At 38.4% G+C, this 23,022-nt stretch overlaps 1 protein-coding gene across 2 annotated transcripts in view; it reads left to right on the top strand.

Annotated features, from left to right (window-relative positions):
- The window catches only part of LOC5565407 (homeobox protein ceh-8), a 76,075-nt gene extending 53,993 nt beyond the window's left edge, over positions 1-22,082 (top strand). For both annotated transcript variants that reach the window (XR_002501835.1, XM_021851895.1), the window contains 2 exons: positions 7,357-7,550; positions 21,655-22,082. Coding sequence is in view for 1 of the 2 variants with exons in the window: in XM_021851895.1 (XP_021707587.1) it covers positions 7,357-7,550; positions 21,655-21,978 (518 nt within the window). In the remaining variant the exon portion in view is untranslated. The remainder of the gene's footprint in view (positions 1-7,356; positions 7,551-21,654) is intronic.
- Positions 22,083-23,022: the final 940 nt, after the last annotated feature.

The following is a 23,022-nucleotide window of genomic DNA, read 5'->3' as shown; positions in this document are numbered from 1 at the left end:
TTACCTACTACTACCTATTTTACCTATCTGTACATTCCTCCAGCTACCGCCATCTTTGCCTGCACCGTCGAGCCATCATTGTATTCGAATGTGTGTATTTCTCCATTGTACAACACTGCGTCGTTGAAAGCCTCTGCTGTCTTGAATCTGATGTAAATGTTTTTTTCATCTGCATTCTTGTACACTGAAATGAATTTTATTGTAGAAACTACCGAATCCATGGTACAATTAAGAACTGCACCAACGATTTTCAAATGACTACATTAATCTGTTAACTCTACCAAAACATAGTCAACATCACTACACAAGAAAATTAATTCTGTTTATTTAACCACAGTTGTAGTATTTATGACTAGAAACATTCTAGATTTGACAAGTTTGGCATTATACTTTTGACCACATTGTGTTGTACGGTGGGTGTCACGGATCGAAATACAATGCTGTGTAGTCGAAGTTACTATGGACATAGTCACATTTACTGCACTGCTCAGTGATTTTCACCAGATTATAGTAAACTTAACAGATTTTTGTGGTCGGTTGAAAATCGTTGGTGCAGTTCTTAAATCTACCATGGATTCGGTAGATTATACAACAAAATTTGTTTGCGTGTAGCACGTGTCCATCATCGTTCGGTCTGCGGTCAATTTTTTGCCAAACCGAGTCATCTCGAATAGATATGGCCCCATGGCATCCTTCGAAATTTTTATCTAGCATGAGCCCTGGACACTTAACTTCATCTGACCAATCAGCTTTTGATTTATGTGGGAATATTATTAGTTGAGTTTTGCATTAGAAAAAATCTTCCATTCTTGCAGGTATGAAGAAAAAATATCCAAAGTTTTTTGCAATCTACTACAGATGACATGCAGGCTTCGTCCTTTGGCGAAAAGGCCTGTGTCATCAGCAAACAAAGATTTTTGACATCCCTGAGGTAACTAAGGTAAGTCAGATGTGAAAATACTGTATATTATTGGTCCCAAAATGCTGCCTTGAGGAACACCATCTCAGGACGCAGGAAGTCTTTCAGAGTTCTGATAATTAACCTGAAGTGTACGATTTGAGTTGAAGCAATTCAAATGTTTTTCAATAGCCTCAGGGTTGATTTTACGACATTATGTTAGTGTTGAGCATCTACGATACATGGTACGTGTGAAGCCCTATACCATTCAATGAGGATTTGTTTTACTCCTTCCTGTTCGCTACTCAATTAGAGTTTTCAAGCTTAGCATGGGCTGTTGACGCATAAGTCAACAGTCAGGAGTAGCTCTGACCTTATATATATGCTAGCGACAACTGTATATTCCAGTGTAATGCGACACCAAGATACTTTGTTTTTAAAAGAATTCCCACGGGGATTTCTTCGTGAATTATGTTCGTACTTTTTAAGTGCTTTTTCCAAGAGTTCTTTTTTTCCATTTCTCCAGGAATGTTCTCTACGCACTTATTTCATATAAATTGCAATCGTTGTTCAGGATTTTTTTTGGAATTACTGAGGGTTTCTCCAAGAAATTCTAGGACTCTAACCACAATTATCTTCAAGATCACAAAGCAAGGGTTTCGTTTCACCAACAGTTTTTCCAACTTTACCTTCAAGGTTCTTCTAAAGCTTCTCTTTGGATTTCGTCGACAAATGTTTCAGAAAATCCCTCGGAAATGCTTAAGGATAACCTGTAAAATTCGCATTAAAATTTATCCAAGACTTCCTGCAAAAAAAAAAACAATAAATTATTCTTTCAGGTGTTACTCTAAGGATTCCTTCCAATATTCTATAAGAATTTCATAAGCAATTCAACAAGCTTCAATTGGGGAAAAGCTTTTAGAGATTTCTCAGAGAAGTCCTGCAGATCTACCTGCATTCGTTTCGCAGAAAATTATCTAAGTGTGTCTTTGAATTTTCCTAAAAAAACAATTTGATACTGCTTCCTGCATTCCTTCGAAACTCTCTAGAAAAATTACATTTGATTGTGACATCATTCCTATCGCAAACTCGAACCAGTGCAAAAAAAAGAACTGCTTTCTTTTACTACCTTTTAAGCCTCATGCTTGACGATAATGTTTTGATTGAAAATCGTTGTTTACACTTGGGAATAGACTACCTTGTTGTGTATACCGTGGAAAAAGATGGTATTTGGGTTACTATTTTAATTAATTTGTATATGAAAATATGCTGGTGGATTCATATTTATTTAGCTATGTTTATTGGGTCCATTATTGAAAACCTCAGTATGGAAATCAGATGGAGGGTATTTGATAATGTACCCTGTAACTCCCTTATTTTACACGTTAATGCTTCCAGTGGGCTATTTGCCCTTTGAAGGAGGCACCACACTAAACTACGAACTAGCATGCAACGCCCAGTAGCACAGTCGCCCAGTTAGCACGATGCGGCCAAATGTCTCGGTGACACTAACCACAAGGCTAAGAAGCCCGAAAAGTGAAATTCTCAAACGTTTCATTTTATTTTTTAACCAGTCTTGGATAGCGTTACTGAAATGCGGCAAGAATGAATCTCAGCAACAAAAAAGTCCATTCTTCTTCTTTTTCTTGGCAATACGTCCTCATTGGAACAGCGCCTGCCTCTCAGCTTCCGTAGTTATCAACTGAGAGCTTTCTTTGAGGGCTGTCCATTTATTATGTAAGACATTTTTCGAGGTTTTACAACCCCCTTCCCCATGGTAAGATTTTTTGTATGAAAATTAAAAATAAATTTTATGGCACGAAAGAAATCCTAGACCACACCTCCCCCTCGAAACCCTTACGTAATTAATAGACCACCCTGGCCAAAGTTGCCATTTTCGAATTCGTATATCATGTGGTAAGTACGATGATACTCTATGCCCAGGGAAGTCAAGGAAATTTCCATTATGATGATTTTAGACAAAGCACATTTTAACTTAATTTTGCGAAAAAACTGTTATTTTTGGGTATTACAAATAACCCTATTTTGAGTAATGTTTTTTATGGAAATTTTGTGTGAATTTTTCTTTAAACAAGAGATTAAAAACTATCGATATTTTGTGCTTCAGCCAGCAGACTCTTGCCCCATATTAGATTTGAACTCTTAAAAGACAATTACACGTCAATGCTTCCAGGGGACGGTTATGTCCTGTTATTTATGGTTGAATATTATTATTATTATTATAGAGTTTTGGCACTTCTCAGAAAAAAAAGCCTGGAAACTTTCACCTTAACCGGGCAATCTGTATGCCAAAGAGGTTTAGGCTCTGTGGATCTCATTTATCGATTTACTTATCCTAATGAGTCTGCTGGATGAGCTTCTCAGTTATGGTGGTTCAGGAACCGTCTGACTATGTTGCAGGTTCCAAGAATCACCGCTTTTTGGATGCTGTGTTGGTCCTTCTTCAATTCCAGCTCGTCTAGGGAGCTTAGCAAAGATTTCGGGACAACTCCGGTCGCTGAGAGAACTACCGGAACTATGCGGACGTCCTCTAGGTGCCACATCTGCTTCAACTACTCCGCCAAGTCGTAGTACTTCGCTATCTTGTTAGAGAACGTTGATTGGACATTGTGGTCCAGCGGTACAGCGATGTCGATGAGTGAAACTCGTTTCATCCTTTTGTCGTAGACTATAATGTCGGGGCGGTTGGCACGGATGAGGACGTCCGTTATGATCTCGCGATCCCAGTACAGCTTTATGCACTATTTTTTTATAGTCTCCTCTACTGAATTGCACTTCCTACAGCGGTCCTCCACGTCTTCGTGCAATATGTAGCGCCGATAGTTTTTCGTCGCAATTACCCGGTCCTGGATGGCTACCATGAAACCTTCTGTTTCTGAGAAGAGGTCACCCCGCACCAGCCACGTGTTTGACGCCACCTTATCGATGTGCTCGAGCTACAGTTGATGGGGGTGCGTTCCATGCAACTCCTTCTGCTTCCACGTTGCGATCATCTCATCGACGGTTTTGATGTCGCAGTTCAGCTGGTAATCCTCCTGCGCTAGATGCAGGGCGCTGAAGCCGTGGTCAGCTTCGCATACAGTGCGATAAATTTCGTGGTGGTTCTGGCTTTCTACGAAATATGCCCGCAGCTGCTGGATCTGGGAGACACATAGTGCCTGGATATCGGTGACGCCTCTTCCTCCTGCTGCATGTGGCAGGGTGACTCTCCCAATGGACGATTCTGGGTGGCGCATTCGGTGCTTGGTGAACGCTACTCGTACTGCTCGTTCTATCGCCTCCAAGTCAGTCTTGGTCCACTTTACCACCCCGAAACTATACGTCAACAGGGGCACAGCAAACGTGTTGATCGCCTTCACCTTGTTGCCGGCAGACAGAAAGCTCTTCAAAATACAGTTGACACGAGACAAGAACTTTTCCTGCAGCTCCTTCTTGATCATCGTGTGGCGAATACCTCTAAGTTGCAGGAATCCGAGGTATTTATACGTTTTGCCTTCAACCATATTCCGAATCTCATCCTGCTCGTTGGCGTGGAAACAGCTGGCATCCATAACTTGACCCCGACGTAGATGAATTGGCCGGCATTTGTCAATACCAAACTCCATCCGGATGTCGTTACTGAATGTCGTAACTAGCTGCAACAGTTGATGCAGCCTCTGCACTGATTCCGCAAATAGCTTCAGGTCGTCCATATAGAAGATGTGGGTAACTTTTGTGCTCCTTTCCCCACTTTTCAGTTGGTAGCCATAGTTGCATTGGTTGAGTGCTTTGCTGAGGGGTTCATGGCCAGGCAAAACCACAGCGGACTAAAGGTATCGCCTTGAAAAATCCCCCTCCTGATGCTGAGTGCGGTACTGAGTCGTATGCCTTTTTGTAGTCGATGTACGCCATACTCAGGTTCCTTTGCTTTTGTGTAGCTTGCCCTAAAATGACTGCATCTACGATGACCTGATCTTTGCAGCCTTGCGTGTTTCTGCGACACCCTTTCTGTTCCTCGGTCATCACGTTGTTGGCGTCGCAATCCAGCTTTTTACGCTGGGTAGCTATAAAGTTCTGGATCACCCCCACTTGATGTTTCTTGTCTACACTATAATTTTTTATGGTTAGATGTGTTGACAATAGCCGTCAGATTTTTTTTTTCAATCCAACTTGATCAAGTTTTAATTTTCTATCAATTTTGAACTCGTTTACGATTTATAACAGTTTGTTTTTGCAGGTTTACAAAACTCATCGAGTCGAATTGGCCATAAAGATACTAATTGACTGAAAATTGTTCGTTTCAAATCTTCAATGAGGACTTTCTATCCGTCGTGCGCCAGCAACGTGCATACATATATGCAGTTAAAATTCAATTAAACTAACACCAGTATATATAAAAGGCATAAGCTAGAATAATAATTAGTCTAAAGCTTACAGAATCTGACAAATTTCGCTGTCAGACAATCGATGGGATACGGGGATGTGGTGAAAATTTTTGACAATTTGATAAACAAACCAGAATTACAGCCTGTTAAGATTTTACTATAATATCTGTGAGCAAAATATGTCATAATCAAATCACCCCTCGTTTTTTTTATAGCCAGCGTAAAAACCTGGATAGGCTTGCACCCTCGTCGCTATAACCGACGATAGCACTTTATATAGACTTGAAAGGCACGTTATTGGTCTGTACTTCACTGGGTCAGCTGTGTGTTGGTCCTTTGGCAGAAGAAATGTGGCACCCCTGGTGATGAGTTCCGGTAGCTGCGTGGGGTCTCCTAGTAGCGTATTGAAGCATTCCGCCATCCGCCCATGGATCGTTGTGAGTTTTTTATACTAAAAATTGTGCACAAAATCAGGTCCTGATGCAGCCCATTTCCTGGTATACCGGGTAGCTTCGCGTCTATCCTGAGCGGTTAGCATGACCGCGGCCATGTTTTCAATTCCATCACATTGTCTCTCTTCTTCTGCTAACCACATCCCATCGCCGTTGTGTTCGGTGGGGTTCTCCCATAAATTGGCCCAAAATTGTGTAAAGTCGCCAATTTCTACAAGTCCCTCGCCAAAGTCGACCTTGTCATTTCGGAAGCGGTTGTAGAACTCCCTCTCGTTTATGTTGAACATCCGGTTTTATTCTTTCCGCTTCGAACATTCTCCATAACGTCGCAATCGTTTCGCAAGAGCACTCAACCGCTGTACATGGGTGTCGAGGATCTCAGTAATGTCGACTTCTCTGAGATCTCGGAACTCTGCGGGCCTAACTATTTCAGCAACATGACGAACTAGCCTCGTTGATCGATTCCCCTGCTTGTACTGTGTTAATCGACCAACCTCTGACCGCAGTGTGGCGATCCGGCTCTCAAGGCGTCGCATCCATACGGGTTTCTGTGCGTTGGGGCGTGTGCCATCTTCTCCTTGCGGGCACGTTCGCAATCCCAACGTCTTAACTACAGCTACTGCAGCTGAATACACGATAAACTGCACTGCCCATAACTGCATATTTGTAACATTCGACAAAAGTAGGCATTGAGTAAAATGGATAACAAGTTTTCATTTTATTGCAGTATGGGGGGAAACCAAAATTTCAAAAAATCACTAGGAATTTAAAAGTGCTTATTTGAGGCTGAAATTTTGTACATCTCATATCGCATATTGGATGAATAGCCAGAAAAAAATTCTGATGGAAATTTCGTTGCTACTGCATCATGAGGCTCATGTATAATCTCAATGTGACTGTTATGCGGTTACAATTGCCAATGTGCCAAAACAACTTGGTATTTTTTTCAAATTTTCTAGAACAATATCACAGATTCCAGTAAGTTGATCGAAAGTATTTGTCATTTGATGACTCTACATGGTATTAACTCCATTTTGTCAAAAATGTCGAATGTGACTGTTTTGCAGTTATGGGCAGTGCAGATCCTCAAGGTTCTCCACGGCTTCCAAGAACAGCCTTGGAACGATGCGGCTAAATGCTTGGTAACACTAACCGCACGGCCATGAAGCCCACAAAGCTCACCAGTGCGGCAAAAGTTCGTTTAAAATAATCAGTTTTGAAACTGTTATAACTAAACATGGTTGAATATTTTGACATAAATTTTGTTCATCAAAATTTAGCCAGTTTGCAGGTTCATCTGTTATAGTTGTACTGTCATTATTGATTATTTCACTTAGGTCGATCTTTTGCCCCACCTTATCCTATGCACTGAACACTGCAATCGTATCGAAAAGAAGTATGGCATATTTTGGGAGAATTATTGAATTACTTTATATGAGTCTCAATAGCTTTGTAGTTTACTTTACTTCAATGTATTTTATGTGATGCAAATACACGCATATCGCAAACACAAGACAAAAACTATTTGTCTCTCCATCGCAACGTAAAACTCATCGTAAAATTTCTTTTCATCGAAAACATCATAACGCTAAGTTTTTGTTTCTTTCTCATTTCTATAAAGATGCACAGGTGGAAAAAAGTAAACAAGTGAATGCTGGATTGTCATCGAATAAAAAATTGAGAAGGAACCGCACAACATTCTCTTCCGATCAACTTTCGGCGTTGGAGCAAATATTTGAAAGAACACACTATCCAGATGCATTTCTAAGGGAAGAAATCGCCAGCAAAGTTGGGCTAAGCGAAGCCCGGGTACAGGTAGGTGTTTGAGGCCTACAGAGAATTTCATAATATTTTTATTCTTCATTCATCTGAAAAAGAAATATTGCCGCCATTAAGAGTTAGGATATATGTTCCAATAGTGGAGGAATTAAGCTCGATTCAACTTCATTTCCCCGAGTAAAATTCAAAAAGCGCGATGAATGTACATATAATTGTTGTAATGGGTAGCAAATAACCATTGGCATGTCAGTGAAGCTTCCACTATTGGTACACTGTTCATTTAGTTGCGGTATATTTTTATTAAGTGTTTCTATAGTTGCAGTATCCGTTAATTTCTTATGGGATCCTTCAGTATAGGAACACTACCTATATACCGCAGCTATTGGTGCATGTGAGAAAAGTTGATGCAATTATAACGATGTTTTCAACTACCTCGTATATCAACAAGCCAACACGTCGGTTGGCAGTGTTGGTTCTGTGGAAAATTCATTGAAATCAGTGTAAATGGCACTACCGCAACTAAAGGAACACCTACAACTAATGGATCACGTACCTTATTCAGAAAAAAAAAACCTGGTTTGATTATCCATTTCATAGATGTTAATATAAGTAAATTAAAAAAAAATGGGAAGGTGAATATGTATAACTCTCTGGAGAAATTAATTTAAACGGTTTTTATTATCTCACGACGCTTTTTTTTAAATATGGTCTATTTTATCCCACACATTTGAATATTTCTTATACAGTAACTCTCCATAACTCGATATTAAAGGGACCACCAAGTTAGGGAGGTATCGAGTTATATAACACAAAACCAGTGCAAATGCGATCCAAGAGACCATCGAGGTAGTCATGAGAACTAATTTTTAATATGTCTGAACCAGCAAAATCGGATGTACATCCGGTTTATTCTCGCTAGAGGCCAATATTCGGTCCATACTTTAATTATCGGAAAGTTTCAAAATTTTCTATCGGTGATTTTTTTCCATACATTTTGCATGGGCAGAAATGCGAATGGGTATCAGGTATCAGAAGGCCGGCTCCAAAGGCACGTTCCCCACCAGTTGGGAGATTTAAGCCATCGTCATATTTGAGCCTATTTCATCATCTACCCCAGGCCTGCCCAACCTTTTTGAACCACGGGCCAAATCTCAAAAAACAACTTCGTGTTGCGGGCCACATTTATGCAAATACGCATAAAGTCTGACAAAAGCAAAAAAAGAAGTTCATAAAATCTGACAAAACTCAATGAATGAAGTAAATTAAATTTGAAGAAGTCGAAAAACAGAGAATTCCTGCTAATCATTCTGCTGGATATTGTGAGAGTTTGTTTTAAAACTATATAATAATTTCTTGCAGAATATTTTGAAGAATCTACCCCAAAAAATTTGGCGTCTGTACGAATGATGCCCATGAAGCCTTCCTTAGCCGAGTTGTAGAGTTCACGGTTACAAAGCAAAACCATGCTGAAGGCATCTGGGTTTGATTCCCGGTCGGTCCAGGATATTTTCGTAATGGAAATTTCCTTGACTTCCCTGGGCATAAAGTATCATCGTACCTGCCACACGATTTACGAATGCGAAATTGGCAAGTTTGACAAAGAAAGCTCTCAGTTAATAACTGTGGAAGTGCTCAAGAACACTAAGCTGAGAAGCAGGCTTTGTCCTAGTGAGGACGTAATGCCAAGAAGAAGAAGCGAATAATGCCCAGGATTTAAAAAAAATCATACTCCGGATTCTGTCAGAATTCGACCCAAAATATGCTAAAACTCTGATTAAGCTTTTACGAAAATCTTGGTCTGAATGTCCAGGATTTTACAAGAATCGTGCCTAGGATTCCTTCGGAATCTCACTCAAAAATCATTTCGAAATCTTTTAGAATGCTAAAAGGTATTTCAAAATCTGCTCAAAGCAGCCCAAAATTGTATTATAAATTTATTTAATAAGCCAGGCTAGAAGTCTATGGAATTCTGGTAAAAATTCTGTAAGAATGTTGCTAATGTTATCCGTGAAATTCGTGTACAGAATTCTAAAAAAGCCTGTTCAAGATTTCCTAAAATTCCTGCCTTTTTATAATCCTGTCAAGGAATCTGCATGAATAACGCCCAGGTGTTGGTCAAATATATTTCCAGGATTCTGTGAGAAGAGCCTTTTGTTTCTGAGTTTTGAATTGAAATCATGGTAGAAACATTGTTGAAACACACAGAATTTGAGATTAAGAATTTGAATCATTCATAAAATTAAGTACCTAAGAAAATATAAGGAAACAAAACAATTTAAATAAAAAAATATGTTGAAATTAAATTGAAAATTAAATAGTTTCTTACTTCGGATTGGTGGGATAGTCAACGGGCCAAATATGAGAAGAATCTTTGAACCCTAAGCGGGCCGCACAAAATGAGGTCGCGGGCCGTACGTTGGGCAGCCCTGATCTACCCGATGGGCGAGGAAGGGGAAGGGAAAGAAGGGAGGAAAAAGGAGTGGGATCAGGGTTGCCACATTTTAATCTGTATTTTTTCCTTCAATAATCTGTATTTCTGTATCCTAGAACAAAATATCTGTATTTTGAATCTGTATGCCTAAATATTGGAGAAAAAGTAAAAATTATGCAAGAAATTTATGAAAATTCTAATCATTTGTAACTACACTGCGAAATTGTCACTTGATCGTTCAAATTTTATGGTTTTCAAAAATACAAATTTTCATTTTTCTCAAAAATCTGTATGAATCTGAATAATTTTGGCCAATTTCTGTATACAGAACCTGTATATCTGTATTTTTCCACAAAATCTGTAATTTGAGTGCAAAGAGAGCCTATAGCTCATTACCACACGGCTTAAGAATAACAGAATGTTCTGAAGATTCAGGCTTCTGAATTCAGTTTCACTTAATAAGTGTTTACCAAATAATTGGAACCACATTTGCGCAAAAACGGGACAGTTACATATCAAGTGATACGAAGTTCCATAATTGGAATCACGACTATCACACACAAATGAGTCAGCACGCTGAATATTTACCATGTGATAGTTGAGTCGGCAGTGGTTTGTCAACGCTTTGACCAAGATACTGCAATTCTGCTTTGACAGATTTGTTAAATACTTCGCCACCCTTGGAGATGGCTCAGTAATGTACAATTTTGTTTGACGACACGACTCCGAACTCTTCCAATATTGCTTGTGCTGAGTTGCCGCCCAAGAATTTATCTGAAGCTTCACCCAGCACTTCATGATTGGAATAGCTGGCTCAGGGCAAATGAAGTCATGCGATGCTCCATCGCGAGCTAGCTCATCAGCCAATTCATTTCCAGCGATGAAAGAATGGCCAGGTACCCATACAAGGTTTACAGAGTTGACTGAATTCAGTTCCTCAATTTGAGTTTGGCATGCGATAACAAGCTTCGACCTTGAGTTGCCCGAAGCAATAGCTTTTATAGCAGCCTGACTATCTGAATAGAAGTTTTTACCTATTACGCGCTGTTGAAGTGCTGATTGCACTCCACACATAATCGCAAATATTTTTGCCTGGAAAACGGTACAGTTTCTACTTAGTGAATGAAACTGTTCAGCATTAGCTCACGAGAATATACACCAGCACCAGCTCTACCTTCAAGAAGAGAGCCATTAGTGTAACATACTATATTGTTTGATTTACTTCTTTTCAAATTGCCAGACGTCCACTCTTCCCGTGAAGGGAATTGTGTGGTAAATGTCCTGTAAGGAAAGTGACAAGCAATTGTGAGATCACTTGGAGCAAGGACATTTTTTTCCCAATTCACCAAAAGTGGGAACAACAAAGTGTGTGTAGATCTACGATTCAGGGCATCTGTACCAGTGATAGAGACAAGAGTAACGGGTAAATGAATTAAAAAATCCTTGCTTTTTTAATTATGAATCGTGGTTTACGACCAACCAGCCGAGTGGAAGTTTAACAACTACCGAAAAGTTAAACATTACATTACTAGAGATCGGGGAGTCGTGTGTTCGATTCTCACTGAGAAGACGTGTAACTTTTTCGCAAATCTTTACATCAATTTGTCCATCTAATCCAATTGCAAATTATATGTAATGTTTAGCTTTTCGGTAGTTGTTAAACTTCCACTCGGCTGGTTGGCCGTAAACCACGATTCATAATTAAAAAAACAAGTATTTATCGAGCAACGGACCAGCGCAGTTGCTGGCTAGTGTAGTGTGCTATTCCTATACCTAAAAAACAATTCGCTCTTGGGCTAGGCATTGGATATATATAGAAAGCGTTGTGTTTGGATGGGCATCTAATTCTTCCGAAAGAGGTGCACTTTGGACCACGTGATGATTGAGCTGAAATCGAATTCAGGTTAACTTCTGCGTTCATGAGTCCTCTCATGGCGTAGTGGTAACGCGCCCCAACTAGAGATCGGGGAGTCGTGAGTTCGATTCTCACTGAGAAGACGTGTAACTTTTTCGCAAATCTTCACATCAATTTGTCCATCTAATCCAATTGCAAATTATATGTAATGTTTAGCTTTTCGGTAGTTGTTAATTAAAAAATCGCCCAAATATAACGGAAAGTCGTTTTCCACATCTGAATACGTCATTCGAAAGCTGTTCTATTTTATTTCACGTTAAAAATAATCTTAGAATGATAAAATCATCGAATCTTTAATAAATCATTTCCTCCATCACTGGAACATGTTCCAGTAATAGTGGTAGTTACTAACTTGTGTTCCTATTAGAGATGGTCTGGTTTCACATTTTTCAAACCCGAACCCGACCCATACCCGACTTATTTTATTTCTTCAAACCCGGACCCGACCCGAACCCGAGACAATAATTGAAAAGCAAATCCGGACCCGACCCGAACCCAACATTTTTTGGCTGTGTAAACCCGAACCCGACCCGAATCTCAAAAGTTTTTTGTAAGAAAAACTCGAATAACACCTTAGTTTGAAAAGATTCGTTTCTGATGCATAGGAAAGCTTTGAAGTTGTTACTCTGTTCACAATTCTCATCAAACCTAACCTAAAACCGACATTTTGGAAGCCTTAACCCGACCCGTATAGTAAGGTGGGGCAAAAGTTCGACCTTAGTGGTACAATCAAATTTTCCAGGAAAATAATAGCAGATGAGACAAAACAAATACCATACAGCGAACCTTCAACATATTGGCCACAATTTTACTGAAAAAACTTATGTCAAAATATTTACCCATTTTTAGTTATAACAGTTTTAAAATTGATTGTCTTAAATGAACTTTTGCCCCACCGGTGGGGCAAAAGTTCGAATCTAGTGTGGGGCAAAAGTTCGTAGGCTAAAACACAAAATATCAATGCTTTTATGCCAGGCATACTTTATTACAGCCGTAAACTTATGTTTGCCGGAAAATACACACTAAATTTTCATCAAAAAATGCCCAAAACAGGGTTAATTGTAATACACCCAAAAAATAGCAGTTTTTCGCAAAACTAAGTGAAAATGTAAAAATTTTGTGACATTTTTCGCACGATCAATCAAAATTCTCTAAATTTGAAGATAATATGTAGATTTAAGGAAATTTGAAAATTTTTCCGTGGGTTTATACATGGGTCGAACTTTTGCCCCGCAGATTCGAACTTTTACCCCGCTATGGGCCAAAAATTGATTCCAACTATTTATGGAAAAACTAATACACGTCGAAGCATCCTTATGATAGGCCTAGAAACGCCCTTATATAAAATTTAAAAAAATATTATATCTTCATTTGGTTCCATGCATCGAAAGTTTGACCAAAAATAACAATATTTACGTCGAAAAACAACAAATAGCTATAACTTTTCCAAATCTCAATCGATTTTTATGGTATTTGGAGTGAAAGTCTCTTACTTGAATAGCATTCGAACCACCATGGCATTTCTAAGTTTTGATTTGATTTGAGCCAGAAATCTTAAAAAGAAACTCTTGCCCCACTCGAACTTTTGCCCCACTTTACTCTACCCGATAATTCTGTAGCCTTCAAACCCGACCCGAACCTGAACACGAAAAATTTCAAATTCTCAAACCCGAACCCGAGCCGAACCTGAACCCGACGGGTTTTCAAACCCGACACCCGTCCATCTCTAGTTCCTATAATAGTGGTTTACATTGATTTCCCATAGAGACTCGCTATTATAGGAACGCCCCACTATTACTGGTACAAAGGAGCAAAAAAAGCTAAGGTTTTCAATTGTTTTCTACTATTTCCTTACTAATATCCAAGATTTTTTTTTATATACGCTCATATTATTTTAACATGGGTCATGTTAAAAAAATACACATTAAATATAAATTGGAGGATGCTATTTACGATAATTAAAATCGTTTAAGCATAGGGGAGCAAACATTTTAAAATTTGCATCACTCTAAGTGCTTATGCACATACCACCTAGCAGAACTAGATAGTCGTCGGCAAATCCATAAGTTGGAAAACCGCAATTACTGAGTTGCCTCAATAGCGTATCTGCTACGAGATTCCACAAAAAGGGTAATAAGACACTCCATTGGGGGCATCCGCAAACACTCAGTTTTCGAATCGCTGCTTGACGCAATTTCGAGAAGAGATGTCAATTTTTGAGCATTTGATGAATCCAATTGATAATAATTGTAGGTAGCCCATGGTTTCGTGCAGCTTCCAATATGGCATCGAAAGACACGTTATCGAAGGCACTCTCAATATCCAAGAATTGCTTCTGAGAGAATGCTTTCTCGATATCGTATACAACTTTATGTAAAAGAGTCACAGAGGATTAGGGACGTTCCGATATATCGAATCATTTTCATCAACTAGTCATTTTTTCCTGTTCGTGACTTCTCAAATCGATATGTTTGGCAGAACTAATATTTCAATCCAATAAAGTAATGAATAATGATCATCATAAACGTTAAAAACCATTAAAATAATTAACACCTACGCAACAATATAGAACTTTGTGTTCTGGAATATTTTCGATATTTTTTTCTTTGGATATATCGAAACAAACAATATCGGAAGAAAGTCATACGAAAAGCCAAAAGTAAAATAATGTTTTCCAACATTTTTTTATCACTATGATAATCCCTATACATTTAACAGCAAAAAGGAATCGGTTAGTCAAATTGATTCGATATATCGGAACGTCCCTACAGTGGACTTCCCAAATTGGTAAGCATGTTGATTCATATGAAGAAGCATGTTTACCAAATGAACATCACGGATGTGATGATCGATAATGCGTTCCAGACATTTTAGAAGAAAAGAGGTTAGACTGATTGGTCTAAAACTCTTCGCTTCCTCATACGACGCACGTCCTCCTCTCGGGATAAACTTTACAGTAATATCACGCCAGGATCTGGGAATATATTCGATAGCTTACAAGTAGCTTTATCAAAACATGTTTGATAAACTCAAATCCCTTCTGGAGCGGAACAGGATGAATCCCATCTGCTCCTGGAGATTTGAAAGGAGCAAACCGATTCAGTAGTTGCGATAGTGCGAACTGATGCCAGAGACTCATAACTACATAAAAAGACATTTGGTTCATCCATAGATGTTAAGTCCGCATATTCGGGGAAGTGTGTATTGAATGAAAAGTTTAAAACTGCTTCGTCAGAAGAAGTAAAGTCACCATTAGGTAAGCGAATTTCGTTCACTTGGAAATCCTTAGATTTTGCAGGTGGTTCAGCCGACAAACTTCACTCAAACTGGAATCATTTGTACAAAGGTTTTTCCAGCCGGATCGTTCAGCAGAACGAAGACCCTTCTTGTAAGCCTTGCGAGCCAAATTAAACGACTCTGATTCAGCTGAACGGCGTCTGTTCCAACTCCTTCTACATTTGTTCCTGAGCCTAATCAGATTGGAATTCCACCATGGGGTCCCTCTTGTAGTCTTCACAGACCGCAGAGGACATGCTTCTTCAAAAAGCTTCCATAATGTACGTTGTTGTAGTATCAACGGCATCATCCAAATCACTTGGATTTTCAATGGACGGAGAATATCCATGAAATTTGGTCGCAACCAATTCTGTGTAGAGTGCCCAGTTTGTTCACCGGGGATTTCTAAAACGCAAAGTCTGCGCAGTTATATTTGAATGATCAAAGAAGATGTAGCGATGATCAGATAATGATTCCTCATCTGATACATGCCAATTCGTCAACTCGTGACTGATTCTATTCGAGCAGAGCGTTATGTCTAACTCTTCTTCTCTAGCAGATACCATGAAGGCTGGGCGATTGCCTATGTTAAGTAACCCAAGATCTGTACTACTTAAGTATTCCATCAGACTGGAGCCTCTCAAATTGATATCTGAGCTGCCCCAGATGATTTGATGAGCATTGGCATCACTGCCCACAATCAGCGGAAGGCCTTTTGTTACGCAGTGTACGACAACTCGTTTGAAATCATCCTTTGGAGATGGTTCATCATGTGGTTAGTATACCGAACAATAGACGTATTTCCTATTGAGGTCACCAACAGAAACATCAATTGTGACAGATGGTAATTAACTCAGAAATGAGTGTAGCAACGATTGCTTTATTAACGAGCACGCATGCGCGGGGCATGGAGCGCGAGATTGCTATTTCAAGTTTGCTGAAAGTAGCAAAAAATGGGTCCACAAGGTTACCTAGATAGAAGATTCCCTTACGAAAGTAAGTTTCTTGAACTAGCGCCACCTGGGCTTTACCATTTTGCATGAGTCTGCAAAGATTGATCGTTGCTGTTCTTTTATGCTGAAGATTGATCTGAGCTATCCTAACCGTAGCCACTATCCAAACTGGGCCGGATTAAGCTTTTTCCAATCTTAGTAAGAAAAAGACCAGCAGCGAAAAATCCAGCTTAGTATCTATTGAAAGTCGCCAAAGACGAATACACTGTGTAAAACGCATAATGCGAATCCATATAGGTGAAAATTTAAATGGAATAGCAACATATTTATAATCCCACCCTTATTTAGCCTCAGGATAGAGACTGAAGAAGGGCAGCCGATTATCTCGGAGGAACACAAGGTCACCTGCACCATTGCTCCAGGTAGCACAGGAAGGGCTCAATACTGTGGAGGGCGCCCTGGTACTCCACAGGCTCCGTTTGCGGTTAGGTTTTATTTAGACCCCCTCAACGATTAATTCCTAGACACGGTACGCATCGCACCATGAATTAGGGGTCACCTGTGAGGTGGATTTTAACCACCGGAACAGGCAGTCCGTAGTGTTAATTCTTAGCCAATTGAAACAATCGCTACCGACACTACGCTGCTATCTAGGCTACTCAGGAAAGGAGGTTAATATTGATGACTAACTCCTGACGTGCCCAAGCAGCCAATGCTTTCATAATAGGAAAGTTTTGAAATATTCGATCGGTGATTTTTTTCCATACATTATGTATGGGCAGAAATGCAAATGGGTCCCAGAACGGGATTTCCATAGATAGAATATTTGGAATCCTTCCGATTATAAAAAACATGGACTCAATACTAATCTCTAGCGAGGAAAAATCCGATGTACATTCGATTTTCATAATCTCCTGGTTCAGACACGAGTATACCCCACTAGGCATAAAGACGCTAGGCATAAGGACGTCAGACGTAAGGATGTTAGGCATAATGAACGTTAGTCATGAATACATTAGGCTTAACCGATGTTAGGCATAAAATACGTTTGATTTAAAATAACTTGTGTCTGCCATTTGACATGTTTTTGATCGTTAAATATTTGGGGCCCATTGACAAATTACAGAACGCTGAAGGAGGTGAAGGGGTGTCCTTGAGATGTTACAGGTCATAAAAAACTGCAATATGCATGGTGTCAAAAATGGCTATTTACTACGTTAGTAAATTTTAGAAATATGTCGCAAGATATACAAGCAGACAATTTGATCATTTATGTCATTCTAAAATGCAGCGCAACCTAATTTTCTTACATTATCAATTATCAAAGTGGCAGCTTCCATTTATTACGTAACGCTAAAACTGGAAATTTTTGATCCTCTCCTCCTCCTCCTTACGCTAGCGTTACCGCTTTTTGTATGAAAAAAAAAATAATTTTTTTACGAGCCGTGACGCTTGAGCCTACTCCCCCCTCCCCCTAGAGCGTTACGTACTTTATGGATGCCGCCAGTGTAATTTTCTTATACGTCTTACAATTTATTTTTAATTTTCATACAAAAAATCTTACCATAGGATGAGGGGGGTTTAAAAACCCCCAAAAAGTGTCTTAAGTAATAAATTGACAGCCCCAAAACAGCAAAGTAAACGACACAAGCAGCCATGCGTCTCCATTGCATTGCAGAGCATTATTGTTTCAGACTTGTACTCTCTCTCTCTTGTGCGCGGAAATGTCTTGTATGAGCACAGCAGCAATATGCAGTTGTGTTGGCATTTCTAGAGCAAGAGTGGCGTTAAATATATTCCGATTGGTGCACCCGAAAAAGAAACTGCTCTTTCGGCGCGGTATGGAAGAATCGAGAAAGCGCGCGCAACTGGTGCTACGTTTGCTGTTGCAAGAGAAAGTGACAACGCCATTTATGTGACAAAGTATATTAAATGCGCATATATTACAACGCAACATACATGCGTATATGTTGCATGGCGCTTTCAGGTGTAGAACTTGGTTAGAATTAAACCTAGACGTGAAGAAATTTACACGTTAGCACAGTTAATTTTATTTTGTTTCATTATGGTCTTATCCACGGGTGTACTAAACTGACTCGGTCGAAGAACTTTGACATTAGAGCGGGTCCAGATCACGTGGAGATCATACGGAAGCGTGCCCCGCTCAAGTTTCACAATTCTCAGACCGAGTGAATTTAGTACACCGGTGGATTAGACCATATCAAGCTAATTTATCTAGTTCTGAAGAAATTTCCAGACTGTTTGTGAACATGGACCAATGCACGAGTTCACTAATTTGATGTTTGTGCGGTGCCGAACTCACTCGTTGCCATGGTCACGTAAATAAACGGCACCGCTCAAACGTCAAATAGTGAACTTGTGCATCGGTCCATAGTTTATTATGCTTGGCAATAGGAAATTTTTCGTTTCTATTCTGATGCAAGTCTTACAGAATTTGTAATTCTGTAATTAATCTAAAGCCTGGGAATATGTAATGGTTACAATCCATTCAAATGACAGTGTAAGCTAGTAGAACTGAAATCATGTTTAAGGTGAAGATGCATCGAAGCCAAAGCTCGAATTTTCCAGAGCACAAAACTAAACAACTATACAATCGTTCGTGCTGATAATTTGATCAATCCATAACATTTTCAGTACAAACGGTTGTCTTGTTTTAAAAATTTGTGCATTTGAAAATTCTAGGTTTTGGCTTCGAAGCATTTTCATCTTAAATCAAATTCAATACAATGATTTGATAATTTACTACATATCGATTCACGATAGCTAAGTTTCTTAAAGTATGTTAGCAGGCTTGACATGAAATATATAGCATTTTCAAAACATGTATGAATCTAAAATTATACATATTGTTAGCGATAATTTGTTCTAAGTATTGTTGAGCCTTAGTTTTACGATTTTTCTTTGGAAAGAGCCTCTTAATACTTGGCCGTTCTGGTTGGTGGCCATTCTGACGGTGCAAATCCTTGCGATGGCTAGAAGGTTGACATGTCGCACCGCCACCAAATCAAACATCGCACAACTCATTCACGACGTGCCTCAACTCGCTGCGTTTTGAAACTGGATATTTAGCATGGCGCTGCAATTTATGAACAGCGCACTATTCAGAAATTAGTCGCACGAGGACCAAAAATAAACATTATGAAAACAAATTGATTGTCTTTATTTTTACAAAATCCGTATTAAATAATAAAAAATGAAAACTATTTTAGATAGACATATGTATTTGGATCTTTTTTATTAAAGTGAACTAAATAATATTCTTGAGAAAGCCCTTTCCGAAGAATGCCAGATTGGGTTTACTTAGACTGGGGAAAATCCAAGTAAATCATTTATTCTATGTTTGATCTTTTCAGGTTGAATACCCGTTGCGTTATATTACGCGTCAGGTATTCATTAAAAAATGAGCGTGCTGTACGGTTTTACGAATCGCCGTACGTACCGAAGGAAAGGAATCCGACCAACTTGCCCCATTGCCGTCCCATTGAGGACTTTTTCGGCACCCTCAATGTCCTAGTGTACACAGATAATTGGTGGACCAAAGATTAGAAGCAGTTGACCACGAGGATTTAGAATTGTATCCGGAAGATGGACGTCAGTGCCATCCAGCCTAGTGTCCAGCGCTCTTGTGAGAGCATCGCGACTAAATTGCGTCGTTCGGCTGATCAGGGCTCTTTTTCAAATATTAATTTACGTTATTTGAATAATAAAATGTACTGAATTTCTTGATTTTTTTTTATTAAATGACTGAAAAACACGGACGGATTGGGGTTGTTGGAGGAAAAATGGATTGGGGTTGTTGGAGGAAAAAATGGAACTCACGCCTTCAATTGCGATTTTACGTAAAAACGATGTTCTACAAAGTTGTTTCAAAAAACAATGTTTGATGGGCCCCCCTACATCAATAGCGAAAAATGCTCTAAAATGGTCAATCAGCTTAAAATTTTTCGATCTTCAACTTTTTAGAACAAACTATGTATATCAATATTCCTTAGAATAAAAAAAGTTTTGATGGTTATCTTTCTCTTACTAAGGGCCGCCCTTATTTTCGTTCCGACAAAAAAAAAATGTTTTTATAATAGAAACAACTTTGTAGATTAGTTGTTCCATTATTTTCAGGGAAATATCCATTGATATGTAAAACAACGTACCGTCGTTGGGGGTGACAATGGGTCAAAAAGGGATATGTGCGATTTATTTTTTGAATAACTATCGCAATTTAACTCCAATAAACTTCAAATTTGGTGTGTATGTACTTTGATGGTACATTAACAACTGTTCAAAAAATTAAAGACAAATATTTATTCACAGCAGCACCACAAGTGAATGAAAAATGACCCAATCTCACCCCATAGAGGGGGTGACATTGGGTCACTGAAATTAAAATAACTTGTTTTTGAGAATATGATTTCAAAACCATTCACAACTGAAAAATATTGATGAAAAACGATGTAAACAAGACAAAAAGATATCTAAGATGTTTCACAAGTATAATAAACCCACTTAAAAGAAAAATTATACAGAAAATTGAAGAGCTATGAGAAAAAATATGTAAACCCAACATTTATCGTCAAGTTTACATAAATTTTCTTGGTTTTTCCCTCAAATTGTCTTCAAAGTCTCATCCCCATTGCTATAAAGCCCATTCAGTTTCCCCAAAGGTGTACTGAAACAGTGATTATTTTAAACCTTCGCAAATAGTTAAATTTCGGTGCGACATTCCACGATCAATAAATTTCAGGCAGAAGTTGACGTCATAATCCCAGTATTTCAGCGATCCAACTCATTTGTACTTCCGTGAGATGTTTCTATTATATGAAAACACTGATAAATAATCAAATTTAGAAAAAAAAACACCCTTTTGATAAAAATTTACGATGTTGCTGCGCACGAAACACAGTTGCTGGTTTGAGAAGTTGTCAAAATGCGTTGTATTGTTATTCAATGCACGGAATACTCAAGTAGACTTGTTTGATGTTTCAGAGATGCTGTATATAGAAAGAATAAACACATCTTAATGAAAAAAGAGAACACCCGGCACCGTAAAATGTCAAAAAAATGAACTTGGAATTTCATGTACTAACGTTCTTGCTTGACCCAATGTCACCCCCATTTTCAATGTTTTAGACATCGTACCGAAAAAAATGATTTTTTTGTAGGAAAATCAAACAGATTCTGGAAAATACCTGTGATGTGCAATGAAAAGACTTTCAACATTCTACTATTACAACGGTAGAGGCTAGAGTACATGCGTGATACTTTGTACAGGAGAAATTTAATGTTGTAAATTTTATCTAGTTTCAACATGCAAGTTTATTGATGTAGTAAACAAACCTACTATTTCTAAAAATGTATATTGTTATGAATTATGTGTAATAATATGTTCCCTACCATATGAATTATTAATTTTAGTAATATCAGCGTTATTAGCTGAAATATTTCACAAAACATATTTTTCCGTTTTGACCCAATCTCACCCCCTAGACCCATTGTCACCCCCATCGACGGTACATTAACACATTCATATTTCGTTTCTACCAATTATAGGTATGGTTCCAGAACCGTCGTGCAAAATTTCGACGAAATGAGCGTAACATCAACGTCGGTTCACAATCGCTCTGTGCAATATCACCTGCTCTACATTTTTCTAAAACACCCAAAATAGTGAGGTCTCCACATGCCGAGCAGATAAATTCATCAACCACATTTTCAGTGAACAAACAGGCCATATTTTCGACTCCCCAACGATTCGGAAGTTTTCCGTACAGTGACATGATATCTACGCATGAAGCAAACACATGCAATTTCCACGCAACAAATTATTCGTCTACCGCCTTGTCAAATTATCAGTTCTCAACATTCAAATATTAATCCATTTGGGTATTGTTTTATATTTATTCATTAAATAATATTGTCATTATTATTTTATTGAAACTTATTTTTCCGGCGTCATAATAAACTATGAAGTATTGAGAGTTTTTCGTTGAATACTTTTATTGAAAGAAATCCTTACCAGTAATTACGGCCTCGACACGACAGCAGTCGTAAAAACCGACCCGATAGTCTCTGTGTTTTCACTTTCATAATCGCTATTTTATGAAAGTATCAATTTAGGGATTAATCCACCTAAAAGTGAGAACGAAATTTTGTTTATCGTATTTATGAATTTTAAAATAAACTTCATCGGGAAAATTGTAGATAATCTTGAAAGAACCAACTTTGCTGAAGACACCGCTTGCATTTTGTACAATTTTCAGTTATACTAGTGTTAATTGTTACTTGCAAAAACGCATAACTTTCTCGAAAAGAGCATATTTTTATCTCTCATACTTTTCGAGTTATTGAAGGTTTTATATAAAATTTTGCACTTTTTCGGCACTAAAACTGCGCATATTTCCGCAGTCTGAAACTGCCACATCCAATGGCTTGAAACTAATACTATGAAATGTAGAGAAAGCCACTTTTAGCCTGCTTCAGCCTGACAGTCAAAATAAAACCCGAAAAAAATGTTTACTTACATGCATATATAATTTACAGTTGTTATATACTGCCTATATTGGCTTAACTTGAATGTCTTGCAATCCTGTTTCGAATCTTTTGCAATCGAATCAACAATGTAATCAATCAATAACAAATCGGAATAATCTATTCAGATGGATTTATCATAGACACACAGACACACCTTCCGTAGTTCACATTCCTAGCGTTAACTGTGTATACAATGTATGTAATGAACATTACCAACGTTTTTATTTTTTATAGAAAAGCACTCGTACCTACAGGAACTCTCAGTCATTTCTTGAGAAATATGGATTTTCGGAGTACTCAGAATAAAATAAAATTTGTAATATCTCAATTAAACATTTATTTTTTCCTTCAAAAACTATAATCTTGTCAGTAAATATTACGGTGAAT

The sequence above is a fragment of the Aedes aegypti genome, chromosome 3 (assembly GCF_002204515.2).
Source record: "Aedes aegypti strain LVP_AGWG chromosome 3, AaegL5.0 Primary Assembly, whole genome shotgun sequence".
NCBI classification, from domain to species: Eukaryota; Metazoa; Arthropoda; class Insecta; order Diptera; family Culicidae; genus Aedes; species Aedes aegypti.
Note: the sequence above shows the minus strand (reverse complement) of the source record. Positions and strands in the feature narration are given on the sequence as shown.